The following is a 26,580-nucleotide window of genomic DNA, read 5'->3' as shown; positions in this document are numbered from 1 at the left end:
GACCTGATGAATGCATCCAAGGGTCTTGAGGGAGCTGGTGGATGAAGTTGCTAAGCCACTATCCATCATATTTGAGAAGTCATGGCAGCTTGGTAAAGTTCCTACCAACTGGAAAAGGGGAAACATAACTCCCATTTTCAAAAAGGGAAAAAAATGAAAATCTGGGGAACTACAGGCCAGCCAGTCTCACCTCTGTGCCTGGCAAGATCATGGAGCAGATCTGCTGGGAAATTTTGCCAAGGCATATGGAAAACAAAGAGGTGACTGGTGACAGCCACCATAGCTTCACTAAGGGAAAATTGTGCCTGACAGTTTGGTGGCCGTCTGCAATGGGGTAGCAGTGTTCATGGATAAGGTAAGAGCAACTGATGTCATCTACCTGGACTTGTGCAAAGCAGTTGACACTGTCCTACACGACATCCTTGTCTCTAAATTGGAGAGACATGGCTTGATGGGTGGACCACTAGGTGGATAAGGAATTTGCTGGAGTTGCAGTCAATGGCTTGATGTCCAGATGGAGACCAGTGACAAGTGGCATTCTTCAGGGGTCAGTATTAGGACTGGCACTATTTAACATCTTTGTTGGTGACATGGACAGTGGGATTGAGTGCACCTTCAGCGAGTTTGCTGGTGACACCAAGCTGTGTGGTGTGGCCAACATACTGGAGGGATGGGATGCCATCCAGAGGGACCCTGACAGGCTTGAGAGGTGAGCCTGTGAGAATCTCATGAAGTTCAGCAAGGCCAAGTGCAGGATCTTGCACCTGAAGAGGGCAATCCCAAGCCTGAATACAGGCTGGGTTTGAGAATAGATTGAGAGCAGCCCTGCAGTGATGGGCTTGGGGGTATTGGTGGATGAAAAACTCAACATGACCTAACAATGTGTGCTTGGAGCCCGGAACGCCAGTCATATTCTGGGCTGCATCAAAAGAAGTGTAGCTAGCAGGTTGAGGAAAGTGATTCTCACCCTCTACTCTGCTCTCTTAAGACCTCACCTAGAGTACTGCATTCAGGTCTGGGGCCTCCAGCATAAGAAGGACGTGGACCTGAGCAAGTTCAGAGGAGGGCCACGAGAATGATCAGGAGGCTGGTGTTTCTATCCTATGAAGACAGGCTGAAAGAGTTGGGGTTGTTCGGCCTGGAGAAGAGAAGGCTCCAGGAGACCTTATAACAGCCTTCCAGCACACAAGAAAGATGGGAAAGAAACTTTATCAGAAAGTGTAGTGATAAGACACAGGATAATGGCTTTAAACTGAAAGAGGGTAGATTTAGATTAGATATTTGGAAGAAATTCTTTACTATGAGGGTGGTGAAGCTTGCCCAGGAAAGTTGTGGATGCCCCATCCCTGGAAGTGTTCAAGGCTTTGGGACTTTGAGCAATCTGATACAGTGGAAGGTGTCCCTGTCCATGGCAGAGGGTTTGGAACTAGACCTGTAAGCTTCCTTCCAACCCAAACCATTCTATATTTCTATGATTAATGTGGACTGAATCCAAAGAATTACTGATAGGGATAGTGAAGTTGGCTATCTGTAATTTGGAAATAGGAGTCAATAAAAGATGGGACAATCATATCCTTAAATAACCTTTGTAAAGGAATTAATGAATCCTGTGTGTAGTTAAGATGGAAGTTGCTGCTGTTTTTATTTTCCAGTGTTTTTTCATCTTTTTTTACACAAAGTAACAAGAAAAAAAAAGAAGCAAACAAAAAGAGATTGACTTTCCAGAATTTAAGAAAAATAAAAAGTCTGCCTGTACAGTGTGTATTAACACATGCTCAGGTTGTGATTCTCCTAATTAAAAAAATGCCTATTCACTTCAGCAAGATTAATTCCAGGATAAGGTGCTACTGAGTATGAGCAAAGGCTTTAATGCCCTGCTTTCCAAAAGCAACTTTTTAGTAAGTTCTGGTCCAGGATGAATTTGATCCCTGGGGTTATTTAAGGAAAGGTTGGACGTGGTGCTTAGGGACTTGGTTTAGTGGGTGATAGTGGTGGTAGGGGGAATGGTTGGACAACATGATCTTGGAGGTTTTTTCCAGCCTTAATGATTCTATGAACACATGTAAATTTTTATTTGATTGAGTCTTTTTCTTCTCCTACAACCCCATTAAAAATGTGCACAGAAAAGCACACATGCTTGCATAACAATATCTTCCAGGGTGGTTTCAGACCTGATATACTCTGCTGGAGGATACCATGTGTGTAGCTTGCACTGTCAAAATCTGTTCTGTATTGCTTTGTACCTGAACAAAGAATAGCATCTCCAAGAGCTGTTGAGTCTAGTACCTGTCTCCAGTGGTAGACTGACTTTCAATGGAAATGCAGACCACTTGTGGGAATAAACTAGGCCTGTTAAGTTCTGCGTGTACTCTACTCCTGAACAAATACAAGAGACATTGAGTCTTTTAACATTGAGTCATTTAACATTGAGTTTCTGATGAAACTGATACTCACACACAGGCTTGCAGCTTAATGCCCTGCTCCAGAACAAAGTGAATGCATTACAAGATCAGCTGGGTCATGATCCTAAATTCCCATAAAAATTTGGTTCCAGAGCTGCAAACAAAGGTGTTTTAGCTTTGTGTCCATATTTACATATGCATATAAAATGGGCAAACATGGTCCTGAGGAAAGCCTGGCATACATTTATGTAAGTCTCTGTCCCACCCTTTCCTTTCCAAAAGGAGGGTGCCCTCACCTGTACTGCTCATTATGATAATTGTTTAGTGCTGTGAGTATATTTAAACTTTGCCTGGGAGAGGTTTTGTCTGGCAAGAATATTTCAAAACAACTTACTAATGATGGCATAAGCATGATCATATGCCCTGCGCCTCTGTCTTGGTCTTGCTTAGTTTCCTAGTATAGATGTAGCCTACTGTATTTAATCTCAAAATATGAATGTATATTCTGGGTGTGTGGAAGCCCTCTACAAAAGTTGTTTTTTTGTTTTTGTTTTTTTCAAAGACAATCTTGTGAGGGACAGATAAGATTTTTGCCTGACTCAGAAGAGCACAAAGTACTTTTTTATTTAATCTTTTTAAATATAAACAGAAATACTTCTGGATACAACTGGAGAAACCTCAGAGATTGGCTGGACCACTCACCCTTCTGATGGGGTAAGCATTTCTCTTGTCCATTTCTTGACCTTACCTCTGCTGGAATGATGTGCATGCAGTTGATAAAGAAAAGGAGGCTGGAACCAATGAGGCTTGGTTTATATTTTTGGACATAAGAACAATTTGAACACAGTCTGTTGCTCAGAACCAGAAGAGAAGAGGATACTGGGTATAATACTGTCGCCTCTTCATTACCTTCTTCCTTACCCCCTCCTTCAAAAATATTTATAAGGTCTCTAGCCAACCCTCTACACAGACTAACTGTGGTGGAGTTGTGTAGGAGGGACTTCTGCTTTAATATTTTCTTCAAAAAGTGGTCTCTTGTTCCTCTGTCTTACTTGTGTTGTGCATGTCTGTGGACATAAGAGATAGGGAAGTAGTGTGGAAAGGTGTGACTCTGTGACTTAAAGATCCTCAGTGCTGTATGAGAGTTTTGTATGAGTTATGTCTTGCAACAGTTCTTTCTTACAGGCATTAGAAGCTTTTCTTTACAAGGTAATACTTTGTCCTGTCGATAGTGCTGAGGTGCACATGACAGCAGTAGACTCAAATCTTGTCATAAACATAACAAGGAAAGAAAAAAGGAAGGGAAGAAAGCCTGTCCTGTATTTCTGGCACAGTTGAACACTGAATCCCTATTTTTTATACTATTTCTTCTTCTTTTTCTCTCCCATATATCCATTATAGTGGGATGAAGTAAGTGTTCTGGATGACAAGAAGCGCCTGATCCGAACCTTTGAAGTCTGTAATGTGGCTGAACCAGGTCAGAATAACTGGTTGCGTACTCATTTCATAGAACGACGTGGAGCCCACCGAGTCCATGTCCGCCTCCGTTTTTCAGTGAGAGACTGTGCCAGCATGCGCACTGTGGCCTCTTCTTGCAAGGAGACTTTCACACTCTACTACCACCAGTCAGATGCTGACATAGCCTCTCAGGAACTGCCAGAATGGCGTGAAGGCCCCTGGACCAAGGTGGATACTATTGCAGCTGATGAAAGCTTTTCCCAGGTGGACAGCACTGGGAAGGTAGTAAAGATGAATATTAAAGTACGCAGCTTTGGGCCACTCACTAAGCATGGCTTCTACCTGGCCTTCCAGGACTCAGGAGCTTGCATGTCCCTGGTGGCAGTCCAGGTCTTTTTCTACAAGTGCCCAACTGTAGTGAAAGGATTTGCCTCTTTCCCTGAAACTTTTGCTGGAGGGGAAAGAACCTCACTGGTGGAGTCACCAGGGAAATGTGTAGCAAATGCTGAAGAGACAAGCACAACTGGGTCTTCAGGTGTTCGGTTGCACTGCAATGGAGAAGGGGAGTGGATGGTGGCCATTGGACGATGCACCTGCAAGGCTGGCTACCAACCTGTTGATGATGAACGAGCCTGCCAAGGTGAGAGGCTTTTTTCTCTACTCCACTTTGCTGGCCACTTTTTTCTTTACCCCACTTTGTTAACCACTTTGCTGGCCCTGTGTGTTTGCATATTTGGCATTCGCCTGGGAGTTTGTTTGCATATTTGGAAGTTCACAGAGCTATGAGATGAAATAATTCTCATCAATAATTTCTAAGAGAGTGCTTACTAGCAGTCTCTTCTCCTTATGCTTCCAGTTTCTCAGACTAGTATTGGAGGGACCACTTCTTGGTGCTAAGAACATGTCTGGAAACTCCATTCAGGCCTTTATTCAAGCTGCCTATTGGGTTCTGTCTGCAAAATGAGAAGTTGTAACTAACCAACTAAAATGTAGTTCCACTTCTTTACCAATGTGCAACAGTATTGAAGTAGAGGTGCCACACGGAGCAGAGCTGACACCAGATCTAATACACTCTACCATCTTAACTAACTTGGGCCCTCTTGCTAGTGCTACTGAAACTAGTGGTCAAAAAAAGAAAGGGGTAATAGCAGCAACCTGGTCATGGAACAGGAAACATGGAGTAGGGGTCTGTGAGTCTGATTCAGTAAGGAACAGTGATAATGGTATTATCACTAGACTTCTAAAGTGCTCTCTGTCTTGAGGCCGATGCTACTTTGTGTGAAATACTTGTAGGAGGAAGTAAAATAAATTGCCTATCACCCAGTAAAGGTATTTGGCCAAAGTCTTGCCAGACTGTCATGACATTTAATTCCATACCACTTATGTCCTGCTCAGGTCCCACACTTTCCAATACATCCTCATTAATCACCACACAGCAATTAATACACAGATATCATTCCCTTAGTCTAAAGACAATCCCCGTGGAATTTCCATAAGATGTTAATAAAACATCCACTGAGATCTTTTACTCCCTGACTTAACTTCTGTCTGTTATGATGGTCACTCGGGACAGGAGAGATGGTGTGTTGTGTGAAGTTACTGGATGCCAAAGCCAGCTCAGGTTGGGTCACGGCTGTACTTGCACTGTCTTGTAAGGCTTGTCCTCCATTGGTTTGAGTGTTTCCTTCTATAGGACTCCTTATAACATGCAACTCAGATCAAGGGTTACAACAATTTAAAGGTATATCCATCACAATCTCCACCCCTTGTTCCTTCAGACCAGAGGTCCCTTCGGACAGACACCTGCCGTGTTGTGGTATTAACCACGGCCACAGGCACTCCGAGGTATTCTGGCATGGCCTTATCCGTGGACAGAGACACTGTACGGTGTACCTGCTGTGGCATGGATTTCTCTGTGGCCACAGATGCTTCAAAGTGTACTTTGCTCCAGAGTGGACTTATTTGTGGCCAGAGATGCTTTGGGATGTACGTGCTCCCATGTGGATTCATCCACAAGTCCCTCTGACTCAAGTTCAGTCTGGAGTTCCAGCCTGTTCAGTACAGGAGCACAGGAACAGCAGTGATGCCCTGGCCATCTGCTAGCCCAGACACGTGTCCACAGTTCTTATCAAAATGCTCCCAGGTACAGCAAAGCAAGATAATAAGGAGTAGAGCATGTGAGAGAAGCAAAAGCAGCAACTAACAAACACTGCACTCTAACATACAGCAAGCAAGCTCTGTGGCAATTATAGGAACCTGCTAATTAGAAGCTAAACAGCTGCAACATCTAAAATTTGGTCTTGCACACTGCAATCAAACCTGTCAGCATCTCAGAACCGTTGGGTTCTCTGTTGGGCATCAAAAAGGACTGTTGTGTTTTTACCCTGGCAGGCAGCTAAGTACCACACAGCCACTCATTCACTGTCTCCAGGTGGGATGGGGGAGATAAACAGAAAGGTGGAAGTGCAAGAATTTGTAGACTGAGATAAAGATAGTTGACTAGGTAAAGCAAAAGCCATGCATGCAAACAAAACAAAAGAAGGAATTCATTTGCCACTTCCCATTGGCAGGCAGGTGTTCAGCCACTTCCAGGAAGGCAGGGCTCATCATGCGTAATGGTTTCTTGGGAAGAAAAATGCCATTACTCCGAACACCATTACCAGCCCTTCTCCTTCTTTACTCCAGCTTTTATTGCTGAGCTTGATGTCATATGGTATGGAATATCTCTATTCAGTTTGGGTCAGCTGTCCTGGCTGTGTCCCTTCCAACTTCTTGCACACCTTCAGCCTCCTAGCTGGCAGGGCAGCATAAGATTCAGAAAGGTCCTTGTCTCTGTATAAGCACTGATCAGCAACAACTAAGAACATTGGTGTGTCATCACCACTTTTTTCATCAAAAATCCAAAATGCAGCATTGTATGAGCCCCTACAAAGACAATTAACTCTATCCCAGCCAAAACCATGACATGAATCTGAATGTCAGTCTAATGTCATGAATGTCTTCCCATCTCAACCTTAAGACAATCTATTAAACCAAAATGCTGTTTATGTTGCTTATATAATTTTGTGTATAATGTTATTGTGGAGCTTCCTTGTTTTTGATATATATATATATTTGGATTGTTAACAATGTAAAATGTTGCTGCACCACAGTTAGTATTCTAAAAAAAATATATCTGATGTGGAACCCAGCTTCAGCTGCAGACACAATTTTAAAGTTGGATTGTAACTTATTCAAGAGTTTGTCTGGGACATTGAGAGTACAAACATTTTGGTTAACACTGAGCTCAAATGCAATGAGTAGTTAATGGTTGTCAGTGTGTTACCTAATTCCTGTTTCATTAAGTGATTGGGATTATGCAAAATAACATTATTAAAACACAGTTCATTGTGCTAGACACTTATGAAAGGAATGTTGGACACTTATGAAAGGAAGTTGGTTAGTACTTTTTATTTGTTTATTCTTTGAGAACAATCAAAATGTGTGCCTTTTCATCTTGCTCATCCTGAAAGACATGTCACTACATTCATACAGCGCTGCTGCTGTGACAGAAAGCTCAGCCAGTCATATAGCAGCTCTATATGACACTAGCACTGTTGTCTTTATCAGTAGTGTGACTATTCCAAAATCCAGGTAAACTGCCAGTCAATAATTCAGTATCAGATAGTAGTCATAAGTACTCCAAAAATATGGAAATTAGGCTTGGCAAATAAAAATTAGAATTTTTTTTCTAGATTCTTGAAGGTTGCATTTTTTGTAGTCTTCAATGAAAGCTGATACTCCCCTGCAGCCTATTATTGCAGGAGCTGAACATAGATAAGAATGAGCAAATATTTTAAGGATTACAACTGAAATAATGACAGTCTATCAAACTACAGAACGCTACACCCATTAGTCACTTCCTCAGCTTAGAACAGGCAAAAATTAGAAAAGACAACCAACTAGTCAACTTGAAAGTTAGAAGATAATTTTTCTCCTCATGTTTTTCGCAAAATCTTCTGGCTTGACGGCCATTCCTCATCTCCTCTTCTGCTAAAAACATGTTGCTGTCTTGTCTGAATGGAGCCACGTTCTGCTAGTGTACTTTGTACTCTTGCTTACATATTATCTTTGCACAGAGTCCTTTCCAGTACTTCTCTGTGTATATTCTCAGTTCTTCCTGTGAACAAAAGGACACTGGGATATATATAGTGTTCTTTATGAAATACATAGCAAAAGCAGTAGTCTAAGAACAGATCTCTACTGAACATCCTGCATAAAGCTCTTTTTATCAAGACTTAAGAGTGAACTATAGGATAGAAAGGAGAAGCAAGTTCTCTTATGCTGTGGTAGAGGAGTGTGTGGGCATATCCCTCCTCCTCACCATATGGAAGCCTGCGGAGTCCTGTCTGGACCAGCTGTTACCTCTTTATTTAGTACAAAGAATCTGACAAGAAGCATTCAAAGTAGATATCTTTGTCTTTCCTGCTACCTTTCCAAGATAACTTTGTCTTTCCTGACCCCTACCATGACTTAAGATATTCTTTCTTTCATTTGTTTCATAAGACTGCCTGTTGGTTCTTACTATATGGCAAATTTCTCCAGCTAATCAGAAAAGTGAAATAACATCCATGAGCAGTTAACCCTACAGGTGGTACAGGATGTAATGTGGGGGGGGGGGATTCATTTTTCACTATATCCAAGTAAACCTCTTCTCATGCTCAACAGCCAGAGAAGAGAATGGCAGTTTACAGAGGGAAAATGAAGGTTCAAATCCTGGTTTATTTTCTTCCTGTAGGTGTATATAAACAGGGTGCCTTGCCTTGCAGGGTTTCGTGCAACTCTAAGGGTTTTTCCATACAGAGGGCCTAGAATGGAAAGTTCTAGATGATTGGGCCATCCTAGATTACTGGTTCCCAAAATTCTGGACTGATTGGCTTCTCTCAAATTGACAGATTCATTAATGAAAATGGTTGTTCCTGGATTCCATCCCCACAAACCTGTTTACAATGCGATACATTTCTCGGTATTCAGTACCCACTGCTTATCCAGGGCTTTTATCTAAAAGTCACATGGGATTTAAGTTACCAGATACTTTTGCAAACAGTGCTCAGAATTCACAACTAAAACATTTTTTAAAAAATATTTCAAAAATGAGAATGTGGGGAAAAAAGAGAAATGACTACTTGACAAAAGTGCTAAGCTGACACTTTTAAACGAAGAAGTAAAGTGAGCTTGAGGTCAGTGAAATAAAACTATTAGTTTAATAATATGGAATTTCTCTTTTTTCCTTCTCATGTCCAAAATACAAATTAATTCCAGTGCAGTTCTGTCAATCAAGCTCTATGTCTGTTTTTCTATTCTGTCCCATAGTAGTATCCAATATGATGTTTGCCCTGTATCACTGAAAATGTGCCATTACTATATGTGTACCCCTACATCTGTAATTACAAACCAACTATCCACTTGCTGTTTCTGTAGCTCAGGGGATCGACTTTTATCCCTTTATCCAGTTTTGATGTCTGAGGGAAAGATTGTTGGAGTACAGGAAGGAAAACAGATTGAACCATATTTTGAAAGGGATGGAGTAGAGGGAGCTATACAGATCATGAGATCTAAATATCCTAGTTGGGTATCATAATATATGGGACTTTTTGTGGCAAGGTTTTAGTAGTGGTAGAGACTGAAGGGGTATCTTCTGTTGGAAAAGGCTAGGGGATTTCCCATGCCAGACAACTGTTTCCAGTTGGTTCTGCAATGGCCAACTGCAGGACAGAGCTGAGCTGATTGGATATGTATGGCACTTCTGGGCAACCAATATTTAAGGTCAGAAAACACCAGACAGAGAGAGGAGGAGGGAATAGGAAGAGAGAAATAGCAGAGGGAACACCAAGGTCAGAGCAGGAGGAAGAGGAGATAGGTAGTCCAGGCACCAGAGCAGATATTCTCTGCAGCCTGTGGAGGAATCCATGCCAGAGCAGATACCCACACTGCAGCCTTTGGAAGACTCCATGCTGGAGCAGATAGGTATTTTTTGACGGAACTGCAGCCTGTGGAGAGTCCATGCTGGGGCAGGGGAAAAGTGTGTGAGGAAAGAAGCTGCAGAGAGAAACTGCTATGCACTGACTGCACACCCTCCATTCTTCTCTGTGCTGCTTAGGTGGGGTAGAAGAGTGAAGGAGTTAAGTTAAGCTTGGGAGATGGGGGTGGAAAGGTGTTGTCTTAATGTTTGTTGTTTTTTTTCTTTTTTTTTTTCTCACTACCCAAATTTCTTTTAATCAGCTATAAATTAATTTTCCCCAAGCCAAGTCAGTTTTGCCTGTGATTGTAATCGGTAAGCAATTCTCTGTCTTACCTCAATCCATAAACATTCACATCCTATTTTCTTCCCATGTCTTGCTGAAGAAGAGGAGTGGCTGGGTGAGCATTTGTCTGTTTGCCAAGATTAACCCACCACACACAGTTATTTCTCCTCTCTTCTTTCACTGTATGTTTCTAGGAGTATTAAGGAAGAAACAGATCTGCCTGGCTTCTGTAGTAGCTATAGGCTCTTCTTTCATAGGATGCAGGAATATATGAAGAAGTCAGCGGGAGAGGATAAAATTGCAGGTCTCTTGTGACCACATGCAGTCCCTTCTGATTGCAGAAGGAATCACAACTGTATTACTGATAATTGCAGGAGCTAATAACTGTGCACACAGTTGTGTGAGGGCTGATATGGGAAGAATATTGAATGATTATTTTTTGTGTTATGAAAAGATGTCCTTCCTCACCAGCTTGTTTTTTTTTTTTTTTTTGTAAATCTGGGATCCTAAATAAATGTTAAGATTTATGTTAAAGCACAAACTTCAATAATCTGATACGAAATACGCATGTGCTGCTAGTATAAAATATATACAATAACCCTTTTTCAAATCTTAGTCACTTAAAAGATGCTTTCTACAAAACCAAATAATAATTTAGGTTGCAGGGACCTGTGGAAATCCTCTGCTCGAACCCCACTCTCACAGCAGGACCAGAGTGTGTTAGGTCACTCGAGGTCTATTCTAGTCTAGTAGTCATTATTCCTAAAGATGAAGATTCCACAACATCCTTCAGCAACTGTTCCCAATGTTTTGTGACATGGTGAAATTTCTTTTTCCTATCTAGCAGGAGATTGTAGTAAGAATAAGAGATTATTGCAACTTGTGTCTGTGGCATCATGTCCTACCACCTTTTACCTATATTGTCTGATAAAAAGTTTGGATTCATTACCTGGTGTGCAATGAGCCAATTCACACACTGGGTTGAGATATTGTTTATTTCAGAATTGTGCAAGTGTGGGTACCAGGTGTTTTCCCACAAAGCTGGCACACGTTAGGACTTTCCATGCAACTCTTTATACAAACCCTTATGTGAGAAACAAAGTTGTGTTTTTGCAGTGGAAAATTCCACTAACCTTGCATATTCAAAAGTGATTGTGCGGCATAGCAGTGGGGAATATGTTAAGCAGATAAGGGGAAGGTCCCACTGTCCCAAAATAAGGAGGATAGCTAAGAAAAACAGGATAAGCCGTACGAAATCAGTAAAAGCAAAAATCATGGGCCCTCTAGTCATGAGAGAGAAAGGAAAAAAAAGGAAAAGGAGAAATTAACAGTTGGTCAAATAAAATTGTACATATATGGTATAGAAGTGTGTCGAGTAGGTTGTTAACCTGTAGTACTCAGCCAATGAGGAAACGGGGGAGAAATCAGGTGTCAGGTAATAGGGAATATAAGGTTATGATAAACTTTTACTGTGCACTCCTGCTTGCAGGATGCCCACCATTGCAATCACGAATAAAATAGCTTCACAGAAGATCCTGTCTGAAGAAAATTATTGAGATTTTTCTCACACTTATCAATATATCCACATTTGTACAATCCCCTAGCCTCCAATTGGTTACATAGTTAGCATACTGCTGACATGACAGAATCATTCCGTGCATCCTCAGAGGAAGGGTCCATTGTTGGGCTGGGGTCTCCCAGCCTAGGGATGTGTTTTTGACTATTACAAGGAAGGTAGTTCATGGATAGTTCACATTAGAATACTCCTAATCTTTGTTTTTCAGCCAACTATTCACCTTATGTATGTTGATTGGTGATGTATTCAAGGGCATAAATTTCCTTCAAGAATGTTTCCCTCAAGAATGTCAACATAATAGTCTTCCTGTTTAGCAGTTCCTCAGTTAATCATCCTTTAGACATCTCCAAGGCCTGGGTCATCTTGCCCTTTCCTCAAAGAACATATTTATCTCTTTAATACAAAACAGAGCTAGCTATTGACTGATATCACCTACACTGTCTTATTATCCTCACATTAGGTGGTTAATGCCAGCGGTTAGATTCTCCCAGCAATAGGATTTCCCCAGCAGCCTTTTCTTCTTTAAAATGAACAAACCCAGTGCTCTTAGTCTCTCCTGAGTGAGAAAACTTCTTTGAAGTAAACTCATGTTTGGTAATACTGCTTGGCATCTTGTGCTAGATTTATGTACTTATATATTATTTTTCTTTATTGCTCCTTTCTTCAGCTTCTGAAGTTTATTCTGCTACATGCACACATTTTGGTGCTTTTCATGTACTTTTCATGTGCTTTTCCTTCTATCCAGTGATTGCTCTGTACTCATATTCCCTTCTTTCCCAGCCCAAGTCTTTCCTCTCATTTCACCTTTTTTGCTTCACACAGCCCATTCCCTAATGCTCTTCACAATGTATAACTAGTTAAGAATTTGTCAGCTTTGCCTCTTTTACCTTACTCAGCTAGCCTCTTTCCAGCAGTTCGTCAGGAAACAGTTCTCAGTCACTTAATCTGTTTTATCTCAGTTGATTTGAGTTTCCCCCTTTTTTAATAAAGCAAAACCAAAACAACCCACTCTTCTCTCCTTATGTTTCTTTCATTTCCCACTATCTCTTCCCCACCAAAACAGCTGTAGAAACCATAAATCTCTAGATCAACCTAGGGGGCTATTACTATACTATGCCTCAAATACTCCTGTATTCATTCATTCCTCCAGGTTTGACTCCAGTGCCAAATTTGATGCTCTGTTCATTTTTCATACTCACATCTAGTATTCATTCTTGCTGTAGAAACAGATAATTCCTAATGTAAATCTCTCCTGAAATCTAATGCTGTTCAAAGTAAATTTGAGCCTGTTAACTGTTTCTAAACAAACTGAAAGGAATCATCTTTCTGATATGTGTATTCTTGATCATACTTAAATTTTTCCCAGTGTTCTTTTTTAGTCTTGTTACTCTTCTCTTTGTGTCTTGATTGAATTCTGAGCTTCTTGGGAAACCTGCTTATTTGTGCTTTTTTTTTTTTCTTTCTAAGATACTTTGGGTACTGTCATAAGAGGCAGTTGGCTGTCCCTTTGTTTACTTGCAAAAAAAACATACACAATGTTTTTGAGTATTCTTTTGTCCTTGGCATTTGTCTTATTGGCATGAGGTTACTATTAGTGAAAATTAAAAAACAAAATCTAAAATCTGTTATATTGTTAATGTTTTTAAAGATGCCTAGCTTTTATTATTAGCAGACATAGTATGCTTTAATTCAATGTACCTTAAAATAGTTTATATTTACTGATAGTAGCCAAGCACACACAGTGTATCATTGCTTTGATGAAATACTAGTGTAAAACACAGTTTATATGTCTAAACCCTAACAATATGTAATGATTTTCTGTGATTATTATGGTGTTATAATCTGCTGAATATCCATTCCCTGCCGACATTTTGCTTTAGGGCTTCCCATCACCCCTTGTCTCAGAATCTAGTGACTGTACAACCTCAGAGTGTGACAACACAGACAATTGGCAAATAATTTTTTTTTCTTTACCTGTGTTTATCTGTTAAACTACTTTACCAACAGATCAGACAGGTGAATTGACTCACTTTGAAACCACACATTCAGTATAGATCCAATGCAAGTAAAGGGGTGAGGGTCTGATTTTGCAAGGATTAGTCATTATTAGATAAGTTAGTGATGTGAAACTGTAGTCCTGAGCTGAAGAAAACAAGGAGACCAGTAGTCTTGAGCTAGCAAAAGCAAAACAGATAAGGGATGAAGGCAAGAAAACAAGAATTAAGAAAACAGCTGAAGGAAGATTCCAGACTGACCTTTTGCTCATTAAAGGTCACTAGTATATTTAAAACCGCACCCACCAAAATGGAAATGTATGGAAATATGGGATTTGGTGTTCACCCCCTCCGGTCCTCTGTAACACACATGCTCAATAGAGATAAGTTAGGTGAACTAAAACAACAAATCAGAAGTAGCTAGAGAGATAATTTCACAAGTTAGGTGTGTATAAATAATGGCACTTTAAGTAAGAAATGTGCTTTCTTTGCAAAAGATCGTCAAGCATCTGATTCTGCAGAATTAATTAATTAATTAATAGACCTTCACTTAGATTCCAATTCTCAGTGCCTTTTAGCCAGGTGCATTGGGCACAAACCTTCGGATAACAAAACCATGTCCTAAGGCTCACTAACACTATCTTAAACTGAAGTAACAGGACAGTGGTAAAATGTTTGTGTAAATATTCCAAATGATTAGAGAAGAAAGTAGTATCTGGGCAGGTACGAATGTATATCTCTTGTCCAACCTCTTGCTCAAAACAGGCTCAAAAAAAGGTCAGACAGGTTGCTCAAGAGCATTTTTTCAATATGGTCTTGAAAATCTCCAGGAATAGAAACTGCATAACCTCTCCAAGTAAATTTTTCTAGTGCTTGATGGTCCTCATGGTAGTAAAGACTTCCTTGTATCCAGTCAGAACTTTTTGTGTTTCAGTTTGTGCCTGTTGTCTCTCATCTTTCTGCTGTGCATGGATGTGAAGAACCTGGCTCTATCTTTCTCATAAAGTCTTTGTAGATTTTGGAAGGCTGCTTCTGGATTTCCTGTTCTCCAGGTTCTTCACAGGGCAGGTACTCCAGCTGTGTAACTATTTCAGTGGTCCTCTGCTGAACTTGCTCCTGTTTTTCAACAACTTTGAGGGATCCAAAACCGGATATAGTTATTTCAATGCAATCGTTAAAAACTGCATCTCTGCTAGATATTACCATAACTCTAGGGGCCTGTCTGCTTTCATTCAATCCTACAAGTACAATTTAAATGACAAATATTTTCAGATTATTGAGTGTATCAAAAGCCAGTATCAAAGCCAATAGATTCCTCCTGCCCTTAGAAGAGTTCCTTCCACCTGACCTCCACAAGGGGTTGTCCTCTAATACTGTTGTGCTCTCTCTCATAGTATGGCAGCAACCAGAAGCAAATTGGTGACTTGGAGAGAATAATCTGATTAAAACTGTTAAATCCCATGCAGTATTGTTTCTTTGACTTTACCTTACACTGCAACGCGAACGTCTTGTACTATGTCAGTTCTGAAAAGGTGGCTGTGGGAATTACGTATGTGTGTGAAAGAGCTGGGCAGCTTTTCCTGTATATCTTGTTTTCTGGACCAGCAACAATGCCCTGGATGTATGACCCTTTAGCCTTGCTCTTTACTTTTATATATTGACCTTCTCTCTTCTCATGGACCAAAAAGCTTTGTTAATCTAGTACCTGGACAAATCCTCTTTCTACACTGTAGTCAAAACCAGTCTTTCCCAGACATGCCTGTTTTGCTTTAGAACAGTCAAAAAACCTGACACATTTTAAAATGGAGACTTTCTCCTAAGGAGTAGAGAAAAGATCTTCTCCACAGAACTCTTGTTTGACTGTCTCAGTCAAAAGGAGGGTGATTTTATGCTCTTCTAAATGTCCTCCTAAGTCTCATCTCATTTCCAAATCATATCTGGGTGCAAAAAGTCCAAGTATTACCCTAATGTCTATCCCATGCCCTAAAAAATGGTACTGGGGGTGCATATAGCTCTGTTGAAGTTTCTTTCTGTCCTTGGTCCTTCTCCTTGCTGTATTTTTTTTATGATCTCAGCTTTACTGTCAGCTCTTATTGTCCAAGTGAGCTTTTCTTTATGCCTTTTCTTCTCTCGTCTTCTTTGGTTCTTGTTCTGTCCCCTCCTACACATACCCTATGATTCCAGAACTTTTCTCTGCTGTTTTGATGTTAGAAGTCTGTCAGAAACTGCTTCTCCAGCCTCCCAGGTGGAACTTTTCCCCATGGAGCAGTCAGGCAAATGCAAGCAAAGCAGAAGAGAGTGCTCTAGGGTGGAGCTGAGGGAAATTGGGTCAGCATCTCTGAGACAAGCTGTGACCAACTGAACTGTTGTGGCATTCTGACACAGTGCCAAGATGTGAAAAACAGCTCAGACAAACTGAGAGAAAAGCATAGTCCAGACTCTGCCTTCACCTTTCATAGTAGCCTTGACTTAATGGGAAGTGACAGCTTTTTCTGTCCCTTGAGGTGCTAGCTCTGCTACCCTCTGTCCTTACATTAGACACCGTCAATCAATTAGTAGTACTCTCTTTTTTCCTGGAAAGTACTGGTGCCTTTGGGATGACAAAGTGACAAGGCCTGTGTTTTTTGTGAAGTTTTTCTACAGGCACACAGTGGAGGTGTTTCAGGAGAAGCTGCTCTTGTTCAGGCTTTCTCTGGGATGGTCCTAAGATGGTGATGTTCACTAAAACAATACATGTTAGTCTTAGTGATGGTGGGTTCACTTCAACTTGGGTATTCATTATGACTGCCTCCAGTGAGTGCAGTAGTTGTCTGCAGAGATTGTCGGACCACAGAAAGTGAACGTGATGTCATGATCTGCATTAAGAGAGGAATATAAGGTGCATGAAAAGTGAAAAATCTCATGGTGTGATGAAGGGAATCCTGCAGAAACAAAAGAGAGCCGAACACTGTGGAAAGACAGCCTAGGCTCACCATAACTGCTGGACTAAAACAAGGTAGCTTTTACATATTTAGAGTCCCAGGGATTTTTTTTTTCTTTTCTTCAGACTTAACCTTTGATATCTTTTTTATAGAGTGACTGGACTGAGGCAGTGCCAGGAAATGCTACATGTCATGGGAATGACTGTTGTTGCTATCTGTGAGCTGAGTGAAGTGAGCCAGCGTATCTTAGGCAATTTTGGAAAGGGATGAAGATGCTCACAAACTTAACTATCTTTCTGACTGGATACAGAGGCAAGGGTGTGAGTTCAGATGGAAGCAGGTGTGTGACAGCTGTAGTCCCTGACCATATTCATGAGGCTATTCTTTAGCTACATGGAGATCATGGAGACAATTTAGCCTCTGCCATATTGGCCAAAATGTGAGTAACTAGATATTTTAGGTCATAGTCTGTTTGCTTTTTTTTTGTTTTGATTTGATTTTTTTCCCTAATTATCTTTGCATTAGGAAGGTAGGGGATATGTGAATCATGTTTAATCTTTACAAATCAACTTAGCTTCAGGTATGCTATATGATTTCATTTTCTGTGGGTTTTGTTTGTTTGTTTTGTTTTGTTTTGTTTTCTTGACTTTAGACAGTAGAAATCCCTGTGGGCAGAAATAAGGGTTTCAAAGCACGATCCTTTCTCAGTATTTGCCCTCTCTCCTGGAAAGACCAGCATGAGATCATAGGATCATAGGTTCATGTAGAGCAGGGTAGTGATTAATTTGTTTCACCAGACAATATAACCACTTCAGAGAGATCTCTCCTCCAAAGTTGTTCTGTACTCCTCTTAATAGCTCTCCAGCTGCCATTTCTGTTATATGGGTTGAACTGACCACGTGAGTCTCTTCCCTACTGATTTTTTACGCTTTTTTGTTTATCTTGTTTGAACATATTTTTTCAGATTCCTCTCTCAGAGGGGTCCTGTCAATCCTATTCTCATTTTGCTTCTGAACATCTGAAATGAGATGTTTCCTAGTGGCAAGAATTTTCCCTTTCACTGTTCCCCATCCTCTGACAATCATGTATATGTGGTGAAAACTCTGACAGTGGGGCAGCTGGGACCAGAGTGATCTGACCAGACATTTTAATTTGCCTATGTTCAAGAGAAATCACAGAATCATGGAATGGCTGAGCTTAGAAAAGGCCTCTGGAGGTCATCATATCTAATGCCCCTGCACAAGCAGTTTGATGCAAGAAAATATGGATGAGAATTACTTGTAAGAAAAAAAGAAACAAAAACCACAACAACATTCATGTTCAGTTTAGCATTCTCAGATTTGAAATAAATACAGAAGACCCAAGAAAATGGTAAATTTTTATTTACCATTTATTTATAATGTTGGAAGAGAACTTCCCATTGGTAATGCTCATAGTGTCAGTACAGATGTACTTGCCAAGAAATGTGAAAATTATACTTTACATCTGTGACTGTTAGCAGAGTCTTGAACTGAATGAATGAATGAAGGGGATACACTTCATAAAGTGGAAAATTCTTATTTCCTTTTTATTTTTTCTCATAGGAGCATAGGGACAGAACTTTCTGTATGAAAATAATTTGACTTTCTGCTGGATAAAAGTCTGAAGGCAAAGGCACTTGCTCTTTTCACAGAATTACAGAATGGCCAAGGTTGGAAGGGACCTCTGAAGACCATCAAGTCCAACCCCCCTGCCGAGCAGGATCACCTACAGCACGTTGCACAGGATGGCATCCAGGCAGGTTTTGAATATCACCAGAGAAGGAGACTCCGCAACCTCTCTGGGCAACCTGTTCCAGTGCTCTGTCACCCTCACAGTAAAGAAATGCCCCCTCATATTCAGCCGGAACCTCCTGTGCTTCAGTTTGTGCCCATTGCCTCTCATCCTGTTGCAGGGCACAACTGAAAAGAGACCGGCTCCATCCTCTCAACACCCTCCCCTCAGATATTTATATACATGAATGAGGTCTCCCCTCAGTCTTCTCTTTTCCAGGCTAAATTGGCCCAGTTCTTTCAGCATGTCCTCGTGCGACAGATGCTCCAGTCCTCTAATCATCTTAACAGCCTTCCTTTGAACTCACTCCAGTAGTTCTATGTCCCTCTTGTACTGGGGGGCTCAGAACTGGACACAATACTCCAGGTGTGGCCTCAGCAGGGCTGAGCAGACTTACCATCGTATGCAAAATTGCAATCTCTTCTTCTCCCTTTCATTCTATATGGCAATGTATTACCCACTGAATGTTGTCATTTTTCATGTGTCGGGAAGATTCAGTGTCCTCCTATTCCAATGCTATGATTCAGCATTATTGAAGTCCCTGTTATGGTCTGACTGTTCCAGGACTTAACATTCTGTCACAATACACGTGGAGGTTATTCTGCAGCCAGAAGACTTCCAACAGAGAAGATGAAGTAATATGAGAGTTAAAGCTGACAGGACTCTATAGATATTGTTTATTGGCTGTTATGTCCAGAATGTGGCTGTAACCTTTTCAGCTTTGTTAAGGTTTGCATCTCCACAGGCCCAAAGTATACATCAGAAATTCCCAAACAGACTTGGAGAACCCAAAGCAAAGAGAATTGGACACAAATGAGAAGGACAGATAAGCAAGCTACTTTGTTTTTCTGAAGTTGTTTATTTGTTAAGGAAGATGCATAAATGGCCACTCAACACTTATATGTGTTAGAAATAATTTCCAAATAATTGTTATAGGAGGTGGAAGTCTCCTTTCCTTTGTCATAGTAAGTAATTACCAGATGGATTAATTCTTTAGCTTCTGGTGTGGTGTTCCATTTCAAAATATTCATTAAGATATCCTAACTTCATGTTAACATCTGCACACAATGTTCTTCTTTTACACAGTTCTCTTTGAAATATGATTTTTTTGCTATTCACGATCCTTTGGATTCTTCTCCATATGGTAATTGCTAGGACAGTTCTTCTCTTGAAAGGAGAAAGCAGCATTACTATGTGTCTTCTGAAATCAAACATTCACTTGGGGTCTATCTGAAAGCCTCCCCTTCCCTGGAAATGTGCTTTATTGTGAAACTAACTAAACAAATGTCAGTCCATGAAAGAACATTCACCAGAGCTAGTTAGTCCATTGCATGTAAAAATTCTGTCTATATATATACAAAAGCAGCTTTAGAAAACTTACATAAAACCTGCATTAAAATTACAAAACCTCTATCCTACTAGTTCAGTGCAAGATCCAAGCACCTTCTGCTATGTTATTCAGCACAGCATCTTTGCTGAACCTAGAATGTATTATACTCCCATATTGTTAACCTTTTTTTTTTCTTTAATTTTCTTTCCCTGAATGTTGGATTTCCCCCCTTGTTTCAGCTTTTTCCATAGGCATGGTCCTATGCATTTGCAGATTAAACTTGACTAGTTTAAGAAGCTTCTATCCATTACTGGGAAGTGTCCAGACCTACAGAAAAACAATTAGGACTGCATATCTTCATTCTGGCTCTTCATTTTGATGCAAAATCAAAAAATCATGGTATCTTACATTACTTTAAGCAATTAAACTGTCTAAGGCAGCATAAAAAAAATCCATTTTTGTGGCTGTGTTGGGTCGGGGAAAGGAGGTGCGGATGGTCATGGCTATTTCCAGACAGATCACATGACTGTGCATTTTGGCTTCTCCAATGCTAATGCTCTTTGGGTAAGTAAGGAGAAGACAATTATTTCAGATGGCCAAAGCTGTCTCTGGACTGATTCTCTTTCATCTGACAGTGAATCAATTTAAGTACCTATTGTGTAGAATAAAATAAACTAGTTTGAAATTGCAACTTTAACAACGCATGCTCCAGCCCAGGACTGGTATTGTCTGTATAGCCATGAAGCAAGGAAACCTGCAGTAGATAACCTGTGTAACAAATTCTTCCAACAGTAGCAGCATGAATTAAATGTAAATAAGATTGCATTGTTTTTGGAATCTGAAATAATGTGTTTCCTGCTCTTGACTGTCTCATTTTCCTCCCCTTAGCCTGTCCCCTTGGTTCCTTTAAAGTGTCTGTGGGAGACGACCCTTGCCATCTCTGCCCTGCCCACAGCCATGCTCCGCTGCCAGGTTCCAGTGAATGTGTGTGTCAGAACCACTTCTACCGATCTGCTTCTGACAATTCTGATGCTCCCTGCACTGGTAAGTATTTGAATGGAGTGTTTGAATGCAGGGAGAAGGGCAGTTAATGAGGGAAAATTTGCCTGAATGATTCATGGGAGTTCCAAACCATCTCTTTTCATGACCAATAGACCACACTGGAGATGTGAAGACCATATTTACTATGTAGAATTCAAATTGTACTTATGGAAAGGATTAATTTTCTCATTGGCTTATCTCATCAGTTATAACTTTTCACAGTCAATGATTATGAACATTAATAGGTCAAGCAAGTAATTAACCCCAGAAAATGAAGTAGGGTTAATGATGAGCACTCAAAATCTAATTTAAATAATACATCAAGAATCACTCATGAATTTTTCCGAAGTGACGAGGAATGAATTCACGTCCTAAAGCAACTTACAGTCACTCTACATCTGTGAAGTTAAACACTCAGAAATTAGGAAATGTGTTTTGTTTTGTTTTCTGTAATCCCTTCCTTTGTACACTGCACAGAATCCATCTTCAGCAACATCAAGCAATCTTAACTTCACAGGCATTTTTTTCCTGAGCAGTTATATATCCTTTGCATTGGTTGCAATAAGAACCCTCGGGGAAAACTAGTATGTGATTATACTATTAAATACTATACCACAATACAAATCGCTTCATCTTCTCACGAATACATATTTTAACCAGTCTTTTGTGTGCAATTTTCTGGCATATTCTGGGGGAATAAGAGTCCACAGGAAGATACAGCTAGTGGAAATATTCAAAAAGTATAATCCTTTCCATTGATCAATAGTAAACAGACAAAAGGCTTTGTCTATAGGTTTCATAGATGTTTGCCGATAATAAGGGTATAGTGAGAATGAGGATTCGTGGATCTCACTGAAGCCTTTGGAGGGAAGTGTCCTGTAAATCACGTTTCCCTTACCCCTCCCTGCTACAGAGCTCAATATCTATATCCCTGCCTTTTCTGTCTTTGTCTCCATAGAATCATAGAATCATTAAGGATGGAAAAGACCTCCAAGATCATCTGGTCCAACCATACCCCTACCACCAATGTCACCCACTAAGCCATGTCCCTAAGCACCATGTCCAACTTTTCCTTAAACATTCCCAGGGATGGTGACTCTACCACCTCCCTGAGCAACCTATTCCAATGCTGAGCTACTCTTTCTGAGAAGAAATTTCTCCTAATTTCCAATCTGAACCTCCCCTGGCACAACTTAAGGCCATTCCCTCTAGTCCTATCACTAGTTATCTGTGAGAAGAGGCCAACCCCCAGCTCCCCAACACTTCCTTTGAGGTAGTTGTAGAGAGCAATAAGGTCACCACCGAGCCTCCTCTTCTCCACACTAAACAACCCCAGTTCCCTCAGCCACTCCTCATAGTTCTTGTGTTCCAGGCCCTTTTCCAGCTTCATAGCCCTTCTCTTGACACGCTGTATGGCCTCGATGTCTTTCTTGTAGTGAGGGGCCCAAAACTGAAGACAGTATTCGAAGTGCGGCCTCACCAGAGCATAGTACAGGGAAACAATCACCTCCCTAATCCTGCTGGCTATGCTATTCCAATAGAAGCCAGGATGCTGTTGGCTTTCTTGGCCACCTGGGCACACTGTCAGCTCATGTTCAGGTGAGCATCGACTAGCACCCCCAGATCTCTTTCCTCTGCACAGCTTTCAAGCCACTCTGCACCAAGCCTGTAGCTTTGCATGGGGTTGTTGTGGCCAAAGTGCAGGACCTGGCACTTAGCCATGTTGAACCTCATCCCACTGGCCTCTGCCCATGGATCTAACCCGTCCAGGTCCCTCTGCAGGGCCTTCCTATCCTCCAGCAAATCAATACTTCCCCCCAGCTTGGTGTTGTCTGCAAACTTATGGAGGGTATACTCAATTCCCTCATCCAAATTATCAATGAAGATATCAAAGAGGATGGGCCCCAACACCGTCCCCTGGGGAACACCACTGGCGACCGGTCACCAGCTGGATTTCACTCCGTTCACCACTACTCTTTGGACATGGCTGTACAGCCAGTTATTAACCCAGAGAAGAGTGTACCAGTCCAAACCATGGGCTGCCAGCTTCTCCAGCAGAATACTGTGGGAGACTGTGTCAAAGACCTTGTTGAAGATTTGCTGTTAGACTACGTCAACAGACTTTCCCTCATCCACCAGGTGGGTTACCTGGTCATAGAAGGAGATGAGGTTGGTCAGGCAGGACTTGTCTTTCATGAAACCGTTCTGACTGGGCCCGATCCCCCAGTGGTCCCGCTTATTCTGTGTGATTGCATTCAAGATGACCTGTTCCATCACCTTTCCTGGCACCAAGGTCAGGCTGACAGGCCTGTAGTTCCCCGGCTCCTCCTTACAGCCCTTCTTATAAATGGGCATCACATTATCAAGACTTCAGTCATCCGGGACCTCTCCGATGATAGACTGCTGATAGATGATGGAAAGCGGCTTGGCAATCACATCTGCCAGCTCCCTCAGCACCCTCAGGTGGATCCCATCTGGCCCCATGGACTTGTGACAGTCCAGGTGGAGCAGCAGGTCTCTTAACTGTTTCCACCTGAACTGTGGGGGGTCTCTTCTGCTCCCCATCCCAGACTTCCAGGTTGTGAGGCTGAGTACTCCCAAAGATAAGTGGTCTGGCTAGTAAAGACAGATATAAAAAAGGCATTAAGATCCTCAGCCTTTTCCTTATCCGTAGTAGTCATGTTCCCCCTATGTCCAGTATAGGATGGAGATTCTCCTTGGATGTCCTCCTACCATTATTATATTCGCAAAAACACTTTTTGTTATCCATAACCATAGTGGCTAAGTTAAGCCTGTGCTGGGCTTTAGCCTTTCTGATTTTCTTTCTGCATATTCTGGCAATGTCCTTGTACTCTCCCCGAGTTGCCTGCCTCTTCTTTCCAGAATATGTCCGGGAAGTTAATGTTCCCCATGAGAAGAAGTGCTGGTGATTGCGCAACTTCACCAGTTGCTTGTAGAATGCCTCATCCATTTCTTCATCCTGGTTTGGCAGTCTATAACAGGCCCCCACCAGGATGTCCGCCTTGTTGACCATCCCCCTGATCCTTATCCATAGGGACTCTACGTTATCATTCCCAACCCTGAGCTCAACAACATTGAAACACTCTGTAATATAGAGAGCCACACCACCGCCGCACTCATGGTCACTGGCACTCCCCAGGGGCTGCCTTTGTACGATAGAGGAGGGGTGCTCTTGGCTACCTCGAGGGGCCTGGATGTAGGGAACCCCCTGCACACCGCGACCCCCTGCTTCGTTGCAGAACGTGTCTGCCCTGGAGCCGATCACCTTGGTGATCGCCTCAGCGATCACATCATCTTCATGCCTAAGTTGAGCAGTGCAACTCTGCTACTTATTTCTACCTTTCTGAGCTTTTCACTGTCTAGCTTCCAATGTCTTGTCCCATTCTTATCCCAATGTAATCATCTCACCCTCTGCATTTTCTGCCTTCTCTTCACTGTCTCTGACAGGGCAAGTGGCAAATGCACAGAATGAGCTGTTTTTTCTGCTGCCAGATTTTATTCCTGATGCCTGGCTTGCAGCAGGAATAACTGTAGGGTAAGTGGGGTTCAGCTCCCGCAGCTGATGGAACAGTCTGTAACTAAGGTCTGGGAGAATTCAGAGGTATTAGGTGCCAAAGGAGAGATCTAGAGGTCTCATTAGAGACAAATCTTTATTAAGGTGCAAAACTCAGTATTTCAAAGGCTTGGAGGTTTCTCAAACACTGGCTATTCTTTTAGGGAAAAATGAAAGTCACACTCTTGAAACAAAGACCTTTCTTGTCAATTTTGTGTCCCTAAAATGTGTTAGTGTGGCTGCTCCAGCATGTATGTGTATATGATGTAGCAAAGAATATGTTTTTCTTAACCTTGTACAGAGAAACAGCTAGAGAAGAGAAAGAAGAAGAAAAAGTAACTTGTTCTTCTGTTTTTCCCCCCTTCTTTGTCTTCTTCACTCCTCCACTTCTTTCTCATTCTTTCATAGGATTTTTATCTTTCATTCTGTCTTCTAGGTGTTCCCTCTGCTCCCCATGACCTTAGCTATGAAATTGTTGGCTCCAATGTTCTCCTGACCTGGCGCCTTCCCAAGGATCTGGGTGGCCGCAAGGATGTTTTCTTCAATGTCATCTGCAAAGTATGCCCAACAGGTTCTCCAGGACCCTGTGTGCGCTGTGGAGACAGTGTACAATTTGAACCACGCCAAATGGGCCTGACAGAAAGTCGTGTGCAGGTCTCCAACCTGCTGGCCCATGTGCAGTACACCTTTGAGATCCAGGCTGTCAACTTGGTGACTGAGTTGAGTTCAGAAGCACCCCATTATGCCACCATCAATGTTAGCACCAACCAGTCAGGTGAGGAACCCCTTCTATCTGAGAACCAAAATTTCCATGTCTGTCTCTCATCTGATTCGCTTTTATGTTTTACATCCTGAAGCTTTCTGTGTTGTGCCTGCTTTTTATCTTAACGTGCCAGTTCCATGATTTCACCTCTACCCTTCTCTTTCTTGCTTTCTGTTGAGTGGGCTTTCCTTTCTTTCCTCTTGGCAGAAAATAATGAGTTTATCAGCTGATGTACATGGGGAGGAGTTGTTGAGGCAGAATCTGCCCTGGAGAATATAGTAATGGGAGATGTAGCTCTGTGGCTCGGAGAAAGCATGTAGCTTCATTGTGCGAGATGGGAGACACGATCAGGGCTTGATGCAGATTTTCTGAGCATTAGCTTGCCACAGCAGCTCTTAGAGAGCATTTCTTAATTTTTTTTTCATCTTCTCTACACCTTCTCTACATCCTACTCTTCTCCATTTCATCTTCTTATACTTTATAGAGTATTTCTAGCATTTTTCACCTCTTCACTTTTCTTTTTTGTCTATGTTCTGAGTTACTCTGCTTTTCCACCTTCTATTGTTCCTGTACACCACCTTCCATTTCCCTCATTTCAGTTCTGTTTCATTAAAGGATAAAGAAGTTTGGCAGGAACTAAATCACCTTGCATTCCAGCTTGTCCTCAGGTATCAAAGGGGCTGGGGGCATCTGGGCTTAGATTCTGAGTGATGCCCAATTTGGCACTATAAGTCCAGTCACATTCCATATATTGAATTACCATGATCATGGCTGCACAAATAGTGCAATAGACCTTCAGTCGAGTAGATTAATGACTGGTGAAGTTTATTGAAGCAACAGGAGCACAAGTTCTTTGGGTTCTAAGATTCTATTATAATGAGATTATAATGAGCAAAGTTCACCTAGAGGACATGATTTTGACAAAAAATGGAAAACAACTGGCTCTGGGCTGGCTATGCAATTTCTCAGTTCCATAGTACCATGAAGTTCCTCATCCTTGTGGTGATATCACAGAGCCTGGACACAGTGTCTCCACTCTGTTCCACCCTCCATGTGATTTCTTTTAGAGACAGCACACCAAGCTCCTCTCTTGTTGCCAATATCTAAGGCTGCAGGTTGTGTTGCCAAGGGGACTATCATGGAACAGGTCCTTTGCATATCTATCTCACCTTGGAAGTTTCCTCAATGCCATACCTTCCTTTAAGATGTGCACATACCATTAGTCTCAATAAGTCACTTCCAGCAATTATTCTACAACTTCATACTCGAAAAAAGTAGTGTTGTGTTTCATCAAATCTGTTCACCTTTTGCATTCCTGCTTATTGAAGTAAGGAGGTAGAAAATTGACAGATAGGCACTGTCTAAAGATGAAGATACAGATAAAGAATAAAGATAGGCACTGTATAACAAGAAAGAATATACATA

General features: G+C 41.5%; 1 protein-coding gene across 1 annotated transcript in view; it reads left to right on the top strand.

Moving 5' to 3' along the window:
• Positions 1–26,580, top strand: part of LOC118247545 (ephrin type-B receptor 5) — a 64,449-nt gene that overhangs the window by 13,198 nt on the left and 24,671 nt on the right. Inside the window, exons 2-5 of the mRNA XM_035545597.1 lie at positions 3,052–3,116; positions 3,804–4,500; positions 20,666–20,821; positions 24,829–25,167. Coding sequence (XP_035401490.1) covers positions 3,052–3,116; positions 3,804–4,500; positions 20,666–20,821; positions 24,829–25,167 — 1,257 coding nt within the window. The remainder of the gene's footprint in view (positions 1–3,051; positions 3,117–3,803; positions 4,501–20,665; positions 20,822–24,828; positions 25,168–26,580) is intronic.

The sequence above is a fragment of the Cygnus atratus genome, chromosome 1 (assembly GCF_013377495.2).
Source record: "Cygnus atratus isolate AKBS03 ecotype Queensland, Australia chromosome 1, CAtr_DNAZoo_HiC_assembly, whole genome shotgun sequence".
Taxonomy (NCBI): domain Eukaryota; kingdom Metazoa; phylum Chordata; class Aves; order Anseriformes; family Anatidae; genus Cygnus; species Cygnus atratus.
The sequence above is the reverse complement of the archived record's forward strand: the minus strand, read 5'-3'. Positions and strand labels throughout refer to the sequence as shown.